General features: G+C 33.9%; 3 protein-coding genes across 3 annotated transcripts; all 3 read left to right on the top strand.

Annotated features, from left to right (window-relative positions):
* Window positions 1-2,558: 2,558 nt before the first annotated feature.
* On the top strand, window positions 2,559-7,338 carry LOC21392444 (serine/threonine-protein kinase STY13). The gene is made up of 6 exons (XM_024163010.1): window positions 2,559-3,088; window positions 3,864-3,985; window positions 4,637-4,842; window positions 4,934-5,108; window positions 5,331-5,465; window positions 6,649-7,338. The coding sequence occupies exons 1-6, from the start codon at window positions 2,803-2,805 to the stop codon at window positions 6,853-6,855; spliced, it is 1,131 nt and encodes a 376-aa protein (XP_024018778.1). The 5' UTR covers window positions 2,559-2,802; the 3' UTR covers window positions 6,856-7,338.
* Window positions 7,339-12,503: 5,165 nt separating this feature from the next.
* Window positions 12,504-17,670, top strand: LOC21392443 (homocysteine S-methyltransferase 3). The gene is made up of 7 exons (XM_010094114.2): window positions 12,504-12,856; window positions 15,249-15,305; window positions 15,403-15,629; window positions 16,104-16,233; window positions 16,388-16,591; window positions 16,791-16,862; window positions 17,355-17,670. The coding sequence occupies exons 1-7, from the start codon at window positions 12,677-12,679 to the stop codon at window positions 17,511-17,513; spliced, it is 1,029 nt and encodes a 342-aa protein (XP_010092416.1). The 5' UTR covers window positions 12,504-12,676; the 3' UTR covers window positions 17,514-17,670.
* A 1,382-nt stretch (window positions 17,671-19,052) lies between these two features.
* LOC21392442 (pentatricopeptide repeat-containing protein At3g22690) lies at window positions 19,053-21,691 on the top strand. The gene has a single exon (XM_010094113.2). The coding sequence runs from the start codon at window positions 19,090-19,092 to the stop codon at window positions 21,625-21,627; it is 2,538 nt and encodes an 845-aa protein (XP_010092415.1). The 5' UTR covers window positions 19,053-19,089; the 3' UTR covers window positions 21,628-21,691.
* Window positions 21,692-21,740: the final 49 nt, after the last annotated feature.

The following is a 21,740-nucleotide window of genomic DNA, read 5'->3' as shown; positions in this document are numbered from 1 at the left end:
TAGTTCATCCAACATCAAACATAAAGCAAACATAAATTAGAGGCTTAATTCAAATCCATCCAAAGCAAGCACTGCAACAGCAACCATCATTATCAGTCCACACTCATAGGTTCCTTATCATGCATGTTTATGCGGGTTGGGTTAGGGTATGCGGGTTATTATAGGCCCAACCCATAAACCGCCCCAAACACCTCGGGCTAGACATTTAGTGGGCCGAAAAATAAAAAAATGCTATAAGTTGCATTTTTTGGATTGGGTTGGGTTGGGGTGGGGTGGGTTGGGTTTACAGGTTGTTCAGATTTATGTATAGCCCTAATCACTCCCTCTCTCCAGTCACACTCTCTCTCATCCTTTCTCTCTCCCTCTCAACGAACTTCTCTTTGCGCCAATTCTTCCTCTATGTTGTTGTACTCTTTCTCTGGCAACCTAATTATCTGTATCTCTCTTTGTCACATTCAACAAGTTCATCGTCAAAGGTCTCATAATGATCAGAATATTAGAATTTTGTGATGGCCGTCACCGTCATTGAGCCTCGCGCCTACAACGATGAATGTCGTTTAATAAACTTAGGCCTCGTTCGTTTCGTTGATTCGAGTTAAAAGGTGAATTTATGTAAAAGAAAATACTGCAGCACAAAAAGTTAAATTTAAATTTTTGTGAGAAAAACTGTAGCAAAAACTTGTGATTTGAAATACCGAAATAAACGAGGCCTTAAATTTTGAATCATAAAAATATCATTTAAAAAGTATTTCAAACTTTTCAATAATACAATATAATTTAATCGGTCAGATATGATTCAATATATTATACTATAAAAGGACCATTCCCTAATAAAATTTGTTCTTTTAAGTAAAGGGAGATTCTCTGTTATGTTTAGTGTAAAAGTAGATTAAGTTTTTCTAACCGTTGAAACTGCGTATCTTTTGATTTTTACGTGGTTTTATGCATATCTGACGGATAAAAACTTAACTTATCGGTATTTTGGTGCACCCATAAAGAAATCTTAAGTTGTGTTTGGTATGAAAGTTCTAGAACTATGAATTATGACTCTGGTTCAAACTTTTATTTGTTTGCAAAAAGTAAAAAATGATTCTTGAAAATAAGTATTTAGTTTGAATGGTTCTGGTTTAAGGTTTGAATACTGATGTGATGTTTTAAACTAGAATCACCTACAAAAATAAAACCGCCTGCCCCTTTAATTTTAAATGGTTCAAACCTCTAATTTTGATTTTGATTCTAGAACTATAGTTTAAACTATAAATTGAAAACATAAATTAGGATTATAATTCTAAAATTAAAACCATCATATTTGGACCCTACTAAACGCAATGAGCCTGTTCACTTCGCTGATTCGAGTTTGTAATTCGAGTTGAGATATGATTTTATGTGAAAATTTTTTACTGTAAAAAAAATTAGATGTGACTGTTTTTAAAAATTTTTTACTGTAGTAAAATTTAAATTCTAAACTCGAAGTGAACAGGGTCTTAATTATTTCTTTCTTTATTTCCGTGAGGACAATAAGGTCGAGTACAAAAAGGTACCGGTAATTTAGTTAATACGACAGGGGGTACGGACCAGAGTTTTTTTGTTCTCTTAACTCCTGAATGTCCGTCCTAAATTGTACCTCTTTTTCTTATTCCTTTTTTTTTCTTTCTTTATTTATATTTTGTTCCCAAACACAAACAGCTTCTCATTTCCAAAGCCTCTTATTTGTTTATTTAATTTATATTTTATTATTTAAAGCGAAACCCGCGAAGAGAGCTATTTCGTCCTTCGCTTTCTGACCCTTCTTTTTCTTTTTTTTTTTTTTTTTTGGTTGGTCCCTCTCTCTTTGCCTCCGATTCTTCTGGGTTTTTTTTTTTGGGTGTTTTTTTCCTTATTTTCTTTCCATTTTTCTGATCACAGAATTTTCTCTTTTGGGATTTTTTTGATGTGGGTTTTTTTTTCCTCCATCTTCTATGGTGAATTTATGGCTCTCCGACGACTTTCTTCTTTGCCTTTTCCTTTGAATCTCAAAACCCTTTTCTGATTCTCGCCGACTTTCTTCTTTTTCTTATTCTTTTCGCTTCCATAGATTAAGTCAACCTTTTCGTCTCTTTCTCTCTCCTTATCTCTCTCTATAATTTTTAATTTTGAGAATATGGGTATTGCACGCGTGGTTCTTGCAGGCCTTGTTGTTCTTCTCTTCTGGTTTTGATTGTGCTTTCTTTTTATATTTTTATTGGATTTCAATTTTCAACGCTTTTCTTAATTATTATTGTTATTTTTTTTATTTCTTTGTCGTTGGTCTTGGGTCATCAAGTGGTGGGAATTGGGTCATTTTCTTAGGGTTTTCTTGTATTTTCTTTTTTGTCAATCAATTGAATTTTGGAAAAGTAAGCAAAAAGAAATGGTTGGTGATGTGGGTATATAAGGTTTTTTTGGTTCATAAATTCATGAAGAAAATTTATTTGTGAAATTTCTTATTTGGTGGCTTGAAAAACACAAATTTTGTTGTTTTTTTTTGGGGGTTATCAGGTCAACAAACGAGTCACCTTTTGAAATAGAAATTTTAATCTTGTTATCATTTGGTTTTTATTTACTGGATTTGCTATTTTTCATTTGTGAAAAAGCTTTATTAGCGAAACACATATTGTCATTTTGCAAATTATTTTCCTTTTTATTCCTTTGATTGATGAGAAAAAGTGCAACAAATCTTTTTCAAATCATGGGATTCTAAGATTATCAATCAAAAGGGTTTCTTTCTTTTTTCTGGGTTTTTCTATTTTCCCCCTTATTTTTTGTTTTCTGGGATTCTTGACAATGGATTCCAAGACAGCTGAGGATGTCAACACGAATTCAAAGGTGAATGGCACAGGAAGTGTTAGTAGCAAAGACATGATCTTCAGAGCGGATCAAATTGATTTGAAGAACTTGGATATACAACTAGATAAGCATTTCAGCAAAGTTTTCTCAAGAAACAGCAACAACCAGAGGCCAAAGGAAGAGTGGGAGATTGATTTGTCGAAATTGGATATAAGATATGTTGTGGCTCAAGGGACCTATGGTACTGTGTACCGGGGTACTTATGATAGCCAAGATGTTGCAGGTATTATTATATCACTCTTTAATCCCTTTTGCTTAAACTGATTTTGAGAAGGAAAAGAGAAAAAGAATCTGTTTTTTTTATTTTTTTATTTTTTATATTGTAATATTGTCGTCTTGTTACAACTTGTGTGGATTAGGCATTGATTTGTTTTTGTGAATTTGTAGAATATTCTGGTGTCAATTTGAAAGGTGATAACTTATAATTGGTTCACATTTTTGTTTTGATTGCGGGTTTAAAAAGCTCTTTTATGTGCAATCTTAATTATCTCATGATGGTGGGCTGATATTCACACCAAGAAGGATGGGAAAGTTAATTGGAGGATTGAATAATTTAACGATTCTAATCCTGCTTGCTTTTGGTTTCCTATGTGAAAGAAAAACTACATTGGTCTTAAATCAGTTTCGTTGGCAGACAGGAAATATATGAAATACAAAAAGCTTACTCTGCGGTATAGCATCTGATATAAAAGGTTTAATACGTTCATTTGTGGCAACTTTCTTTCAGCTGGTAGGGCTAGAAATTGGTGAAAAAGTAGGAATATACATGTAGTACAGCATTCGAAAATGGGCTGGTTCTGCAATGGTTGTGGTGTGTGTAACTGTGTAAGCTTCATTGTTGATTGTTTAATGTGTAGAGGTTGGAACAGGGTAGAAAACTAATTGAGTTGATGTTTGAATAAGATGATTCACTTCTACACTAAGTGTCACTGATAACTATTGAAAACTGTTGATAATCATACCGAATTCTTGTTGTGATGATGTCTCAAATACAACAGTGAAGGTGTTGGACTGGGGAGAGGATGGTCTTGCAACGACTGCTGAGACGGCTGCTATGCGGGCGTCATTTCGGCAAGAGGTTGCTGTTTGGCACAAGCTTGACCATCCTAATGTTACAAAAGTACAAACTCTTGTTCTCCTAACTTTTTCATTTTGATTCCTTTTGCATTACCATGAGAATAATATATCAACTCCCGATTGTACTGTTGCTTTTCATGTAAGAGAGAGAACTTTGCATTGCATCTTTGTGATCTTGTACCCATTCACATTGTGAAATATGCTATACCTTAGAGCTTGTTTGGTAGGAGGGAAAAGTGGAAGGAGCGGAAGGGGTGAGGGGACTAGTCGGAGGACTTTTGATAACCGTTATTGTTTGGTAAGAGAGAAAGGAGGAGGGAAATGGATTGGGTGAAGCATTCAAAGTATTCCACTTTTAATCTCCAAATATGGAGAGATTATAGGAAGGAATCAACACTAAACACAATAAGGGAGAGGTTTTCCCCTTGCTCTCTATTTTCCTCACCTAGGTTATATGGCTTTCTTTCCTTCTTATCCTCTTTCGCTCTTACAAAATAGCCTTAGTTTTCGTCACCTAGCCAAGTTTCTTACTTGGGCTCACATGTGGGCTCGGGGGATTTCTGGGTGTATATATATAAAAAAAAAACATAGCCTTCATTTCTCAGTATGGTGTAACTTGAGTTCTTTTGTTTGTCATATTTCTGATTGGTCAAGTACATTAACATTTTTTTTTCTTTTCAAATTTTGGTTTCAGTTTGTTGGGGCTTCAATGGGAGCTTCAGATCTTAAGATTCCTCCCAAAAATCCATCTGATGGTTACAGTTCCCATCCTTCAAAGGCGTGTTGCGTGGTTGTGGAGTATCTTCCTGGTGGGACACTCAAACAATTCCTGATAAGAAATAGGCGAAAGAAGCTTGCCTTTAAAGTTGTGATTCAACTTGCTTTGGACCTCTCTAGAGGGTAAGTTCTGTCCTTTACACTCTTTGGCTATTTCAGCTTACAAATGCAATTTCTATTACTAAAAGTGTCATTACCCGTTTCAATCTTGTAGACTTAGCTATCTGCATTCAAAAAAGATCGTTCATCGTGATGTCAAAACAGAGAATATGTTGCTGGATGCGCACAGAAATCTGAAAATAGCTGATTTTGGTGTTGCTCGTGTTGAAGCTCAAAATCCCAGGGATATGACCGGCGAAACTGGTACTCTAGGATACATGGCCCCAGAGGTAATATGCCTTGTTGGAACCTCAATTTTTCTAATATAGATGAATATTTTTCCATAAAAATAAACGTGCAAGAGAAAATTATCTTCAATTTCAATTCATCTCTCATATTAATAAAAAAAGATTATCATGTGTCAAGAGGTTATATTTGGTTTTAGGGTTGAAATGTTTTCGTTACTGAAACTAAAAAACAATAAAAATATCTTCTGTCGTGAATTCGTGTAGGTTCTTGATGGTAAGCCTTATAACAGAAGATGCGACGTCTACAGCTTTGGGATATGCTTATGGGAGATTTATTGTTGTGATATGCCCTACCCAGACCTTAGCTTTGCTGATATATCATCTGCAGTTGTTCGACAGGTCAGTTTAGGCAATGAATAGTCCAAGGGAAAAACTATCTGGCTTTAGTGGTAGTGTGCACCACGACTCACAAATAGTAGGCCCTACGCACGATCCCCACACGTGTGGGTTCCAGCCATTATGAGTAGTGGTGCCGAATACCATTGATACCCTTTTATCTTTCTTCATAGATTTATAATGGCACATTTTTACTCTTCCTAGTTATATTCATAGTAACTTTTAAACCTACAATGACATTGGAATTTATATAGGAGAAGAATAATGGTATCTCATTTTGCAAACACATTGAATGACGCCTAATAAAATCAAGTGGTTTAGAAATTGATGCATACACAGCTCATGTGCAACACTTAAGTTTATAATAATTATATATTTTGAAGATAATGTTACTCAACCTGTAGTATCTGCTCTTAACTAGACTGTTTGTAGCTATTTTCCCCTTTTTATTAATTTGATTAGAAGAATGCCCAACGACCAAAGAGTAAGGAAATGGGATTAAGCTTAAAGCATTAGTAAATCAGGTCAAGTAGTAGTAAGCAAAGCAAAATCCAGGGTCATTTTTACCAAAACATTAGTGAAATGTAATGAGAAAGATAATGAGTTTGGAAAGGCAATTAAAGAACGAGGATCATTGATTCCGTTTCGTAAGTAAAGCAACATCCAGGGCATTTTTACCAAAACATTAGTGAAATGTAATGAGAAAGATAATGAGTTTGGAAAGGCAATTAAAGAACGAGGATCATCGATTCCGTTTCTAGCATTTACTTATCTATTGGAAGTGGAATAGTAAACAATCCAATTAGGAGTCTTATCAATTTAGTTACTAGAGTTCCCTTGTGCATAATAAAGTAATCATCGTCTTCGAAAGGATATAAAGGTAAATCCGCTGTTTATTCCACTTAACTGGACAACAATACAAGGGTAGAGTTAAGATTGGCATTCCCTTTCCCCGTTCTTTTTCTTAATTATGTGAGTCCCACTAAATTGTCATTCCTTATTCTGTAAGCAGAAACCTGAATGGGTGGGAATGTGAAAGGGAAACACTCCTCCCTCTCCCATTCATGTAAACTGCAATGTAAACATGTTCCTATGGTAATTTTATTTTCATCTTTCGTATCTTGCAAGTCTATTGGTACTTTTGGGATCTGACATTGAAGTTTCCATTGCACGGTTATGTTAACAGAATTTACGACCAGAAATTCCAAGGTGCTGTCCAAGTTCTTTGGCAAACATCATGCGCAAATGCTGGGATGGAAACGCAGACAAACGTCTGGAAATGGACGAGGTGGTGAGATTGTTGGAAGCTATTGATACAACTAAAGGAGGAGGGATGATACCTGAAGACCAAGCTTCTGGTTGTTTCTGTTTCCGCCCTGCTCGTGGTCCCTAAACATTGTTTATTCATCCGTCAGTTATTTGTGTTGATGAATTGGAATGATGAGCATTTTTACTGCCCAGCCAAAGGGAGTGCGAAAATGGGGGCTGTTGATTGGGATTCATTGTTTGCAAAGATTTTCCTTTTGGTGATGAAAATGTGTCTCTGTAGTCCATAAACAGAGGAGGGTGGTTCATTGTTTTTACATATTAGTATTACATAATTGTGTTTGTAATATACAAATAGGTCTGTTTTGATCTTGGAAGAGTTGCTATATTTCCAATGGATTTTGCTTTCTCTAGGATGGTCTCGCGCCTTGACGAGCAATATTGACAGCCAAGGCTATCAACCGCAATCAGAGGAAGAAATTTGTTAAGAAAACTAAACCCAAGTAAAGCAAGTTGAGCATGTTATCAAAGAAAGGTCTCTTGTTGTTTTCTTTCAACAATTGCCTACAGACTACAGTTGAAAAGAGTTGGAAAATGGCCAAGTCGTGGAATTGTTTTTTGATTCCATGTTTTTTTTTTTTTTTTTTGGCTAAATAAAAAAAGGATTGTTGGCATTATCTCGCCTCCCATCGCCTTTGTCATTTTGGAAATTTCAGGGTCCATTAATGAGATGGAAAGAACTTAATTTAATTATACTCGAAAGATGGGTTCAATTTTTACAAACCACACAACACATTGATTAGGTAAGAGTCATAAAGTGAGATTGTGGAGTATCGAACTCTAGCTGCATTATTACCGTTTAGTTCGTTGATTCGAGTTAAAATATGATTTTATGTGAGTTTTTTACTGTAGTAAAAAAGTTAGATGTGACTATTTCTGATAGTTTTTTACTGTAGTAAAATTTAAATTCTAAACTTGAATCGGTGAAATGAATGGAAGAAAAAAGAAAAACATCCTCACTGTTACACTAACACACGTTTTATGTTTATATGCAAGAGAATTATGTTATATAATATATGAAAAGATGTTGCATCAAGAAACAATTTAACATGAAAAAAAAAAAAAAAGTTGACATTTTATCTTCAAGACTGACTCAGCTTCTGTAAAAGAGGCAATTGGCTTTGATGACTTTTACAAAACAAACGTTGGCAAAGCCTATAGAAAGAATACTTGCTAGTGGAAATTGCGTTCTGAGTAACTTTCCAACGAGAGTTTCAGTACCTTTTAAGAAAGAGCTAATTTGAGGACTTATCTAGACACATAATTTTCAATCTTCCAACATTATCATATATGTAGCAGTTGGGTTGGAATTTATAGAAAAGTGAAATGTTCTTGACCTCTTAATCCTTGATTCAAAGTGCAGACCAAAAAAGTGCTAGGAAACAAGTTGAGTAGTTATATTTGCATCTAAAGATTTACCAACGAATTAAGACTCATCTAATAATTTTTTTTTTTTTTTTTTGAAAAATCTATTCTTTTATAGATTTAACTTTCACAATACTTAATTTGACGCTTTCATATCAACACCTAATTTTAATCTTGATTTAATTTATAAAATAATATAATCCCTCTCAACTATTAATATTATATATATATATATATATATTAAAATTGATGTAATTTTCTTTATTTTTATTTATTTATTAATTATCTTCATCTTACCTCCTCTTCTTCCTTCTTCTTCTTTGAAAAATACTTTCTAATTATAGTACTTAATCTGAGTTTATGCTCTTTTATTTTTTTGAAAAAATATTATGTCCATTTATAATTAATGTGGGGTATGTTAATGAGTTTTAATGTATAATAAAATTGTAATTAATATAAATTATGAATTAGTGAGGACATTAATTAATTTTGTGGGTGTAAATATAATTACTTAAACAAGTAGAGGACAAAACATAATCAATAGCGAGCAATTAAGTTCAAACGAGGACAGTTTAGTGATAGGTTACTTTTTTTAAAATAGTCGTAAATACGATGATTATAGTCTATGATTTATCACTATTTTTATAATAGTCGTAAATGCGTTAACTTTCAATCCTATTGAAAGAACCGGATCATTTTTCTACGGAAAAAAGATGAAAATAGGCCAAGACTTGAGATGAATTAAAATTAATAGGCCAATAGTTTACATAAGTTAATAAATAGGCTAAATTACTGTTTTCGTCAATAACTAATTGTCTGGTTATGAGCCATAATTTGACAAGTTATTGTCCATAACTTATCTGGTTATGAACCATAACTTGACAAGTTATGGCCTATTAATTTCTATAACTAAAAATTAGCTTATATACTTTCTTAAGCTTTTCATATTGGCATATTTCCTATTATTTCCATTTTTCTATTCAATATTAGACTTATAGATTGAGTCATTGGTCTTGCAGGCCAAAAAAAAAAAAAAAAAGTGATCGAAACTAAGAAATGGGCAAATATAATTAACTATTCAAATGTATCATACCTATTTAATATGTCACAATTATATAATATATGTGTATACGAGATTAAAGTACACTAATTAATAAAATCAAATCTAATCCAATATATATTTTAATTTTTCTTTTGGTTTGTGGTTTTCTTTGTGGACCATTAAAGTCTGTCTCATAGCCATCTAATAGTTAATCCAATGAAGAGGTGTGTGAATGTGGTCTCAACTAGAAAAACTCAACTGATCTTTTCATGAATAGTAAGCATAAGGTCATATATATATATATATATATATATATTATGAATAACCAATCACGTGTACATGATAAATATCATCATATGAGGCATTATACACGAACCCACTATTATATATCTATCTATCTATATATACACACACAAATATGCAGAAACGCACCGAAAATGAGTATGCGTAACGCAATACAAAATTACGCACCTGCATGAACTCTATATACAAGACACGCATTATATATATATATATAACATGCATATGAAATCACCAACCACAAAAAGGTGATTTTGTAGTAGTGAAAGACGATTTATTATAACTCTCTTAATTAGTACTTAAGGATCTATTTTCACTATCTGCGGCGGAAATATTATAATTATGTCTCTTATTAGCTTATTAATTACAACTTAAATTGATGTGACTTTAGATTATGATCTAAACACTAGTTGACGAAAATATGACTAACATTATTTTCTGCTCCACTTATGATCCTAATACATTGTCAAGATAGCCATTTAACTAGAGGCGTGGGACACCATTTTTATGACGAGCAAAAAACCGATCACAAATGGCGTTATTTATTCAGCCAATATCACAAACACAAAAACCATCACATGGGTGTCATTTTTTTTTTCCTTTTTTTAAAGATATGTAATATGGTTGTCATATTGTTCAGCCAATGGAACATTTAGTTTAACGTAGCCTTTTGGAAGCCTATATAATATAGTACCCGTAAGCGTCACTCTCCATGTGTATACATAAGGTCACTTCAACTTATCTCTAAAGGAACATCCTAGAAGAAAAAAAAGAGAACTAGCTTTGGAAGCTTATATTATAAATAAGGGTGTCAATTAGTGGATCGTGTTCGTGTCAACTCATTTATTAATTGTGTTAAAAAATATTAATCCAAACACGTAACGTGTTAAAAATATCAATCCAAACACGACCCATATATTAATCGTGTTAATCGTGTCAACCTGTATACCCGTTTAAATTAATATTTAAATAAATAACTAATAAAATAATGACTTATTTAGCACGGTCATGACATGTTTAACATGTTTATTAGTTAGTTTATCTTTTTCTTTAAGAAAAATAAATAAATTTTACCTAAAAATATTAAAATTCACATTATTTATATTTAATATGTCATATAAACTTTCATATTATATCACATATTATTAGATTACAGATGACACATATAGTTAATTGTGTATGAGGTCATCTCTAACTCAATCTATTTATTAATTGTATTAATCATATCGACCCGATTATGACTTAAATTTATTATAGTAAACTTAAACTGTTTATTTTGTATGAATTTTGAATCGTATGGTCGTATCGCTATTCAAATTATCAGTCCAAATAAAAAAAAAACCCAATCGTATTATAATTGATTGATAAAGGACCAATGAACGCAGACGCTATCATTGTCATGGTACGACCAATGAACGCAGACGCTATCATTGTCATGGTACACTCAACCGGTGTGTTTTGTTTTATCGATGATAGGATGAATTAATGTGGATGTCACTACGACTACGTGCACGGCTATTGTTACGTTACTAGTAATTTTTCTTTACTTTGTTCTTATCTCTCTAGACAGTGTTATTGATAAGGTTGGAGGCTGGAGCAATATGATTCGCAATTCAATTTGTTTGTTTTGATTTTTGTCCTGATAGTAAAAAAGCACTGGAGGAAAGGACTATGGTGAAGAAATTAACAATTATTTGGAAAATTTTCTGATAAGATACATTAGGAAAAAAAAAAATCTTAGTCACCGTCAATTATTTTTATTAAGTTCTTTTAAATTGTTAAAAGTTTTTAATTTAATATGATTCTTATTTAATCTGACGATTTTATAAAAATTGTGCTTTATGGGATAGTTTCTTTTTTATATCTTACCATAAAATTCTTTAAATTAATTGAAACCAAAGATTCCAACAAAACTTTGAGTTTATACTGTGTTGGTTTACGATAAGTCCTAAGAAGTTAGTGGAGTTGGTATTTTTCAGTGGGACTCGTTCTTTTAAGATGACCTTTTTTTTTTTTTTTTTTTTGGCTTGGTCTAAGGAAAATGAATTAGCACTCTATATACTAATAAAAATACTAATATTCCTGTCGTTTTTTAGATATATTCTGGCATTCAATTGCAAATAACAAATGGTTTGATTCGACCTAATATGAGATTATCATAAACAAAAACAAAAGAGGTGTACAATCGAAAAATTCCATTTCCACCTTCCTTATTCCTTCAAAAGGAGGGAAAAAAGAAAAAAGAATCATTAAAGAGAAAAAAAAATCATGCACATTATGGATTCGTGCATATATATATATATATATATATATATTGATACAGCAATATGGAAAGCTTAATTTACACACCTCGACAATCATTTTGCTTGTCATGATAATTTTGCTTTATGTTTGAGTTAGACATTTCCTACACGGAAAATTGTGTACTATTTGATAAGCCTAAGAAAACGATGTCTATCCACATTTAAGTTTTAATATAATTTATTTCCTGGTTTGAGGAAAAAATAATAAAGCGTCAATCACTCATTTCCCTATCTATACGGATATACACACACACACACACACACACATATATATATATAGTTTTTTTTTTCCTTTTCAATTTAATAACTTCAAATAGTTTGGTGAATGACCAGCTAGCATTAATGTTCATTATCATTATCATTAATTTCGATACTAACATAACCTAGGTTATGAATTGTTTCTACTCTCACTAAAACTAAGAAAAAACAAATCTATTAAGAATATGAATTTGATATCGAAGACAACCTAGTGGAAATCGAAAAATACTCTATTAACTCTCACATGCAATATCATGTTTTTAGAAAATTATTGAAAGAAATTGGATAATTGAAAAGAACAATATATAATGTCAAAAATACTGTAGTTGCAGGAAAGTCCAATAATTAAAAATTTTTTTTTTTAAAAAGAAATTGCTCGAAGCATAGAGGTACTATGGTAATTTCATGGAAGCTCTTTCACCCTATAAAAAGCCAGTTTTCTTCAGGGTTGCTTTCAGAAGAAAACATATATTGATATTATTCATATACGTATAAGCTAGCTTGTGAAAAGGAAGTTCAAAATCGCCACGAAAGCTATTAATTATATCCTTAAAAGCTTTTTATAAAGCTAGTTTCTTTCTGGGGTTGCTGATAATTATCGTAATACGGTAATTAATACGATGATGTTGGGAAAAGTTGAACGGACGACGTCGTTCATGGCTGATTTTGTGGAGAAGTGCGGTGGATACGCCGTCGTAGATGGCGGTTTTGCCACTGAACTGGAACGACATGGCGCTGATCTAAACGACCCTTTGTGGAGCGCCAAATGCCTTGTCAGTTCGCCTCATCTTATTAGAAGGGTACTCTCTCTCTCTCTCTCTCTCTAACATGGTGATCATTGGGAAATGATCAGTTAATTATCTGTGTTGGAAAAGATAGTAACATATATTTGATATGATCTTAAATAATATTTTTTTTTCCTGTTATTTCTTAGTTTCATGCAATCTGTTTTAAAGATTTTGCACATGTTTGTTCAGAACTTCAAAATCACAAAAGGCGTGAGAATCAACATTAAAAACTTGCACATATTGGTTAGAGAGTAAAGCAAAATCATCTAACACGTAATAAATAATATCTATTAGTTTGTTGATTTCAATGAGCATCAATATATTTTACTATTTGGATAAGTGATGTTTAATTAATTAATTGCTAAACGAAGCTATATTTTTTTTAGTTTTGTGGTGAACTTGTTTTTAACACAGTCAGAACTGTATATTCATTTCAACGTGGCGGTGTCATAAGTGTGTCAGATGAGAGATGTGTTCAACTCCAATGTTATGTCGGATTGTAATTTGTAAGTCAACCTTCTGAGGATGACGTGTCAAAGCCTAGCTTGCCCAAATTTCTTTACGGGAGTCACCAGGGTCTGGTGGGCTTTTGCTGCCACTTGTCTCTTTCATGCAAAGATTTTAGGCCTTGTTCAGTTCTTTAATTTGAGTGTAAAATTTAAGTTTTATTACAGTAAATTTTTTTTTAAAATAGTCATATTTAATTTTTTTACTACAGTAAAAAATTCTCATATAAAGTCACATCTCAACTCAAATTAAAAACTCGAATCAGTGAACTAAACTGGCCCTTAAAATATTAAATCAAGTCTCATTCATTTCATCGATTTAAGTTTAGAATTTGAATTTTGCTACAGTAAAAAGTTCTTAAAAAGTTGATTTCAATGAGCATCAATATATTTTACTATTTGGATAAGTGATGTTTAATTAATTAATTGCTAAACGAAGCTATATTTTTTTTAGTTTTGTGGTGAACTTGTTTTTAACACAGTCAGAACTGTATATTCATTTCAACGTGGCGGTGTCATAAGTGTGTCAGATGAGAGATGTGTTAAACTCCAATGTTATGTCGGATTGTAATTTGCAAGTCAACCTTCTGAGGATGACGTGTCAAAGCCTAGCTTGCCCAGATAATGATATTTCTTTACGGGAGTCACCAGAGTCTGGTGGGCTTTTGCTGCCACTTGTCTCTTTTACGCAAAGATTAGATTTGAGTTTAAAATTTAAGTTTTATTATAGTAAATTTTTTTTAAAATAATCACATTTAATTTTTTTACTATAGCAAAAATTTTTCATATAAAGTCACATCTTAACTCGAATTAAAAATTTGAATCAATGAACTAAACGGGCCCTTCAAATATTAAATCAAGTCTCGTCACCGATTTGAGTTTAAAATTTGAATTTTGCTACAGTAAAAAGCTCTTAAAAACAGTTACATCTAACTCAAATTAAAAACTTGAATCAACAAACTAAACGACCCTCAAATTACTATAAGAAAATGAGAGAGATTATTACTAGCAAATTATAATAATAACAAATAATAACAATAACAATAATAATAAGGAAGATTAGTCAACTCTAATCTATGGCTTTCAAAACGAGTCTTTAAATTACCTTTTCCAAATTGACACTTCTTTTATTAAAGAAAAATGCTTAAAAATCGGTTGGTGTTAAGCACTATTATTAATAAAATGTGAGTTTTACTTGTGAGTCCTACACTGCGCGAGTGGTATTGAGCACCCCCAATACTCAATGGCATTGCTCTTTGTTAAAAGAGCGTGAGCAGGAAAATGTGTTGAATGTCTATAGACAATGGACGGCCAGGGAGCGGTAAACCAACACCAGCACATTTTCTTTGTACTTGGGCTCTTATTTATTTACGTAATTTGTACAATCTTTGATGGGAATGAGGTTACCACATTAACTCCTTGTAAGAATCTTGTCGGCTTCTCAGATTAATAAAAATCTTCGAGGTTATCCAAGCATAAAAAATAGCTAGCAAATGCTACCTGTATAAAGAATCATATTATAAGCATGAGAAAAGGTTTTAGGCGTGATCAGTCGGTATTTCTTAAATTTTAGTGAACTTGACATGTCTCTAGAAGTTTGAGAGTTGTAGTTGAGTAGGTTTTGTATTAGTGAGAAAAATCGTCACTTAATATTTAAATGTGTTTTATCACGATATGATTTGTCTTTGTTAAAGGCTGAAGAGACGTTAGTCCTATTCAGATGTCGTGTAGTCGTTTTAAATACTTATTTGAATTATTTCAATTAATAATGTTAAACACTATGAAAAAAAGTAAATGTTGGCCTTATCTTAATTACATGATCGCACCAAAAAAAAAAAAAAATGACACCATCCTTTCATTTCTTCAGAGTTTAATAATTTTCTGAAGTCATGTAACAGGTGCACTTGGACTACCTTGATGCTGGTGCAAATATCATTATCAGTGGATCTTATCAAGTAATTTTCTGTTGCACCCTTCTTTTCTCTACTTAATATTTGTATTGTTGATATAGTAATCATAGTAGAATTTGTTGTCTTGTTTTATCTGTAACAGGCCACCATACAGGGGTTTGAGGCCAAGGGTTTCTCAAGAGAAGAAGCTGAAGCTTTACTCAAGAAAAGTGTCGAACTCGCCTACGAGGCTCGCGAAATATATTACGACAGATGCGCCAAAGATTCTTGGGATTTTGTTGAAAGTGGAAGGTCTACAAGACGTCCAATACTAGTTGCAGCCTCTGTGGGCAGCTATGGTGCTTATTTGGCCGATGGTTCCGAGTACAGGTGAGTTCTTAGCCTTTGGTAAATTTGTCCTTTGAAGTTTTTATGGTTGATAAGTTACCTTCTAAACTTTTAATTTTGATAAATTACTCCTCGAATTTAATAAAGTATTGCAGAGTGCTCCCAAATCAAAGATGTGCGTTAAAATTAAATCAGAAACACCCTCGTACATATACATGGTGAGAGCTCATTTAAAGAAAGACTATAATTTCAGATGAAGATGAAGCACATCATGTTACGTGCATGGATGTCTCGTACCACATTTTAACATTCATCGATTAAGGCACTTTGCAGCACTATATTAAATTTAGGAGTAATTTACTGCAGTTAAAAGCTTAAAAGGCAACTTTCCAATTCAGACCAAGTTCAGAAACAAAAGCGCCAAAAGCCCTATAACAAGTAATAATGCCTTGTTATTTTGGGTGCTTCATTGACTATGATCTCTCACATTCATTCTGTTTTTGTGGCCAATCACAGTGGAAACTACGGTGATGCAGTTACTTTAGAAAAACTGAAAGATTTTCACAGGAGGAGAGTTCAGATTTTAGCGAATTCCGGTGCAGATCTCATTGCATTTGAAACAACTCCGAACAAATTGGAAGCTAAGGTGACTATTGGTGATCACTTTTTACTCTTTTGTGCCTCCGTTGTTCTGTTGAACTATCACAACTAGAGCCAAATTATGAAAAAGATTGTTACATCTTTATATATCCATCTCAAGTCTCGAAACTAATTTCCTTGCATTATGATTAATTTTGCAGGCATATGCAGAACTTCTAGAGGAAGAAGGAATTGACATTCCGGCTTGGTTTTCTTTCACATCGAAAGATGGAATCAACGTGGTAAGCGGCGACTCCATCTTGGAGTGCGCATCCATTGCGGATTCTTGCAAGCAAGTTGTAGCTGTTGGAATCAACTGCACTCCACCAAGATTTATCCATAGCCTGGTTTCATCTATCAGGAAGGTAATGTGTGATTTATTGGGCTAATAACCATATGTTATAGGTATGAAAGCATGTTTCATGCTTGATAAGGTATTTGATGTTCAAATCTTACCAAACTGTTCATTTGGCATATATTGCTCATCATATTGTGCTGTGAATGTACAAATGTTCTCAACACTTCATACTAATATGTTTACCTTTGGCTTCCTACAACTGGCAGGTATCCAGTAAACCAGTAGTGATATATCCCAACAGCGGTGAAACTTATGATGCTGTGAGCAAGCAATGGATAGTGAGTTTCTAGCTCAACTATTATATAAAAAATGTTAAATTGAGCACTATAACAAATAGTTTGGCTTTAATATATCTTATAAGATATATGGTGCATATTTACGCGTCTTGTTGTGGTTAACTTTATTAGAGCTAGATAACATTGATTATTATTTTTTTTCGTCGTGCTTTTTATATAGAATAATGTTAAAGAGCACCAATGACGTTGGACACCACACACAAATAGAGAATAAGTTCAGTCGTTATAAGTTGTGATTCTTAATACTGGTGATAATTTTAAGCATTTTTTCTTTCATATTGTTACGCGTTGAAAGTTTAGAGCTAATTATCACAAGATTCACGCACGGTTATGGGGCGGGGAAGGGAAGGAGGAGATCATCGTTTACTAGCGTCATGATCTACTTTCTAAAACATGTCAATTATTTCTTCTTTATGTGACAAGATTTACTGTTATTAGTATAGTAATTTATTTCACGAAATGTTACTAATGCAGAGGTCAAATGGGGTCGTAGATGAAGACTTTGTGTCGTACGTAGAAAAGTGGCAAGAGGCCGGGGCTTCCTTATTTGGTGGATGCTGTAGGACTACGCCAAACACAATAAGGGCCATATCTAAGGCTCTCTCAGAAAAGTTCTCTGTAAACAATAATTAGTAGTTTTCTAAGTATTTGTTTTTCCTTTTTTTTTTTTTTTTTTTTTTTTTTTTTTTTTTTTTTTTTAAAACCTGTTGTATGTAATGAACCCCCCAAGAAATTAAGAATTGTACCTTAAGTAATAATAAGGTCAGAGTTATCTTCTTGCATGCTAAAATAAAATTTTTCTCCATTTTAACTGAGGAATCTCCTCCAACAAAATTTGAAAAGTCTTGAAAGTATGAGTTGATGGCTTAAAGTAAAGTTTTAGGGAATCATTTCAACATATTGTAAGTGGCAAACCCACGTTTCTGGCCCACAAGAGCAAGGAGTATAAATTTGATGCATAAGACGATTTATTTTAGGGGAACTTTTACTATGCTGGGAGAAAAATTCCTGATATTAAGGTTGAAATATGATTATAGTGTTTGTGCAAAATGAAAGCATAAATTTGTGAATCTTAAACTTTATAACCAAACTAAAAGAAAACCAAACTAAACCAATTAATAATAGTTTAGTTTGATTTAAATTCTTAAAAACTCAATTAAATTGGTTTGATTTGTGGTTTTAACCATTAAAAAACAAACCAAATCAAACCAATTCAATTTATATATGTTTTTCTAAAATTATATTATATTTTGTAGATATGTAATGCATTCATATATAAAAAATACTTTTATTCTAATATTAAATGATCATAACCCTATAAGTTTCTATTATAAGAAATATTTATCATACAAAATATTAGCATCAGTTACGATTAAGGGAGTTTGAGAAGCGGTTGTAAAATATTAGTTCAAACCAATTAGAAAAATTAAACCAAACCAATTACAATCGGTTTGGTTTGGATTAGATTAGATCTCTTAATTGGTTTAATTTGGTTTGAAAATCTCTAAATCAATTTGTAATTGATTTGGTTTGCACTGTGATGGACTGCTCCAAACAAATGTTCACGCATGATATGATAGCCTATATTAAAAAAGAAAAAAAACATGAAAAATGTAATCCTCACGATAATATTATTCATGTTTAAAAAAGACAATCAATTACGATAGAACGACTGATATTAACAGTAAAAACGACAGATGTGCGTATTATTATTCATATTAAAAATGACAGATTTTTATTGATGTAGGACAGTTATTTATTGATGTGTCTTTCAATATTATTCACATAATTATTCATGACAGGTGTGCATGATATTCGTTTATTGTCACATGCTTAAAAACGATTTATAATTTTTAAAATAGTAACTGTTACGATTCAATACAAGAAAGTTACACTAGTTCTTATAGTGACACATGAAAAACAAGTCCTCCATTTTCAAACTGAGGGACTGTATACAAGTGCGTTTTATATATAATAATCTCCTTTCGTCTTTTTCAAAATTATCTTTATAATGATGTCGTTTTTTTTTAAAACAAAATAATTCGAGTCATTTTCTTGATTAATGTTGTTTCACATTATCGTGTCGTTTGTTGACTTACTGTCGTATTCTAAGCGCGCTCTGATTTTAAATCCTGCTACTTTGCTTCTGCCTTCTAGTGTTGTCGTCTTTATATTCCATCGCCATTTCGATGCATTTGTAGTTTCAACAATGGCAGCAACTATGCATCTCTCTCCTCTGGTCTCGGCGTCTGCAATCTTCCTTACTCCCGAAAGAACTAAACCCAAAACCATCGTTAACAACGACACTTCTCCTCCAAATGGGTCATTCGGAAACTGCAAAACCATGGACGAACTCAAGCAATTACACTGCGACATCACGAAGAAAGGCCTAAACCATAGAATCTCTTCCATGACCGAGCTCATCGCGAAAGGCGCCGAAATGGGCACCTCCGAAAGCTTGGATTATGCCCGCAGAGCTTTCGAGTTGTTTAAGGAAGACGAGGCAAGTATCGGGACTTTGTTCATGTACAATTCCCTTATGAGGGGTTACTCTTCTGCTGGGCTTGGTTTTGAGGCCATTTCGGTTTATGTTCAGATGTTGGTTTTGGGAATTACGCCTGATAAATACACTTTTCCGTTTGTTCTGAGCGGTTGCGCGAAGGCGGAGGCATTTCGAGAGGGCATTCAGCTCCATGGGGCGGTTGTAAGGATGGGTTTGGAGCGAGATTTGTTTATCGGGAATTCGCTGATTCATTTTTACGCTGAATGCGGGGAGTTGGATAGTGCGCGGAAGGTATTTGATGAAATGCCTGAGAGAAATGTTGTGTCCTGGACTAGTTTAATTTGTTGTTATGCGAGGAGGGAGTTGCCGAAGGAGGCTGTTTCGTTGTTTTTCAAGATGGTGGCTGCGGGTGTTGAGCCCAATGCGGTTACGATGGTGTGCGTGATATCTGCTTGTGCGAAGCTGAATGATCTTGAATTGGGTGAGAAAATACGTGCTTATGTTCAGGAGTCAGGGGTGAAGCTTAACGCCTTTATGGTGAATGCGCTTGTCGATATGTACCTGAAATGCCGAGCTATTGATGATGCGAAGAGGCTTTTCGATCAGTGTGCTGATAAAAATTTGGTTCTTTGTAATACAATGATGTCAAACTATGTGGATCGGGGGCTGGCTAGAGAAGCTCTTTCTATTTTTGATGAAATGCTGCGAGGGGGCCCACAACCCGACAGGGTGACATTGTTGTCTGTAATCTCAGCGTGTTCGCAGTTAGGTGATAGTCTTTCTGGAAGGTGCTGCCACAGTTATGCGTTAAGGAATGGACTAGAAGGTTTTTATAATATTTCTAATGCCATGATTGACATGTATATGAGGTTTGGCAAACAAGAGATGGCCTGTAAAATTTTTGATCGTATGCCAAAGAAAACGGTAGTCTCATGGAACTCGTTGATTTCCGGATTTATTAGAAATGGGGATGTGGAATCTGCTTGGAAGATGTTCAACGAGATGCCGGAGCGTGATCTCGTCTCTTGGAACACAATGATTGGTGCTCTTGTAGAAGAAAGTATGTTTGAGGAAGCAATTGAACTCTTCCGAGATATGCAGAGTAAGGGGATGAAAGCGGATAGGGTGACCATGGTGGAGGTGGCATCTGCTTGTGGTTATCTAGGAGCTCTTGATCTTGCTAAATGGGCCCATGCTTATATAAAAAAGAATGAAATCCAATGTGATATGCTTCTGGGGACAGCCTTAGTCGACATGTTTGCCAGGTGCGGCAATTCTCAAAGTGCAATGCAAGTTTTCAATAACATGCCAAGAAGAGACGTTTCTGCTTGGACTGCAGCTATTGGAGCAATGGCAATGGAAGGAAATGGGGAGCGAGCAATGGAGCTCTTTGACGAGATGCTCAACCAAGGGGTGAAACCGGATAGAGTGGTCTTTGTGGCGCTACTAACAGCATTCAGTCATGGTGGGTCTGTAGAACAAGGCCAGAAACTTTTCGATTCAATGAAGGAAGTCCATGGAATCACTCCAGAGATTGTTCATTATGGTTGTATGGTTGATCTACTTGGCAGAGCTGGAATGTTAAAGGAAGCTAGTGATCTGATAAAGAGCATGCCAATGGAGCCTAATGACGTGATCTGGGGGTCTTTCTTGGCTGCTTGTCGAACCCATAAAAACGTCGAAATGGCAGCATATGCTGCTGAAAGTGTAAAAGAGTTGGCTCCTCAGAAGAGTGGGATTCACATTCTTCTATCGAACATTTACGCGTCGGCAGGCAAATGGAATGATGTCGCAAAAGTGAGGCTGCATTTGAAGGAAAAGGGGATCAGTAAAGTGCCTGGGACAAGCTTAATAGAGGTTGATGGGATGATTAATGAATTCATGTGTAGTGATGATAGTCACCCGAAACAGAGCCAAATCTCGTCGATGCTAGAAGAAATAAACTCCAGGCTCAGAAATGCTGGTCATGTTCCTGAGTTGGGCAATGTTCTGCTTGATGTGGATGAGCATGAGAAAGAGTACTTTCTCAGCCGGCATAGCGAAAAATTGGCTATTGCTTTTGGGCTTATTAGCACTGGTCAAGGAATGCCAATTCGTATTGTCAAGAACCTTAGAACATGCTCCGATTGCCACTCATTTGCCAAACTAGTTTCGCGCATATATAACCGGGAAATAATCATTCGAGATAACCACAGGTTCCATATTTTCAGGCAGGGGTTATGTTCTTGTAGTGATTACTGGTAATAGTTGTTCTTAAGTGTTTTTTCCTCTAGAAAGAAAACATAATATATTTGGTTTGTAAATAACTTGCCCCATTGTGGATTTGTAACCTAATAAATCTTCAAGCAATTTAAGTT

This window comes from Morus notabilis, unplaced genomic scaffold, assembly GCF_000414095.1.
Source record: "Morus notabilis unplaced genomic scaffold, ASM41409v2 Scaffold1163, whole genome shotgun sequence".
Classification (NCBI taxonomy): Eukaryota; Viridiplantae; Streptophyta; class Magnoliopsida; order Rosales; family Moraceae; genus Morus; species Morus notabilis.
This window is presented reverse-complemented; position numbering and strand designations above follow the sequence as displayed.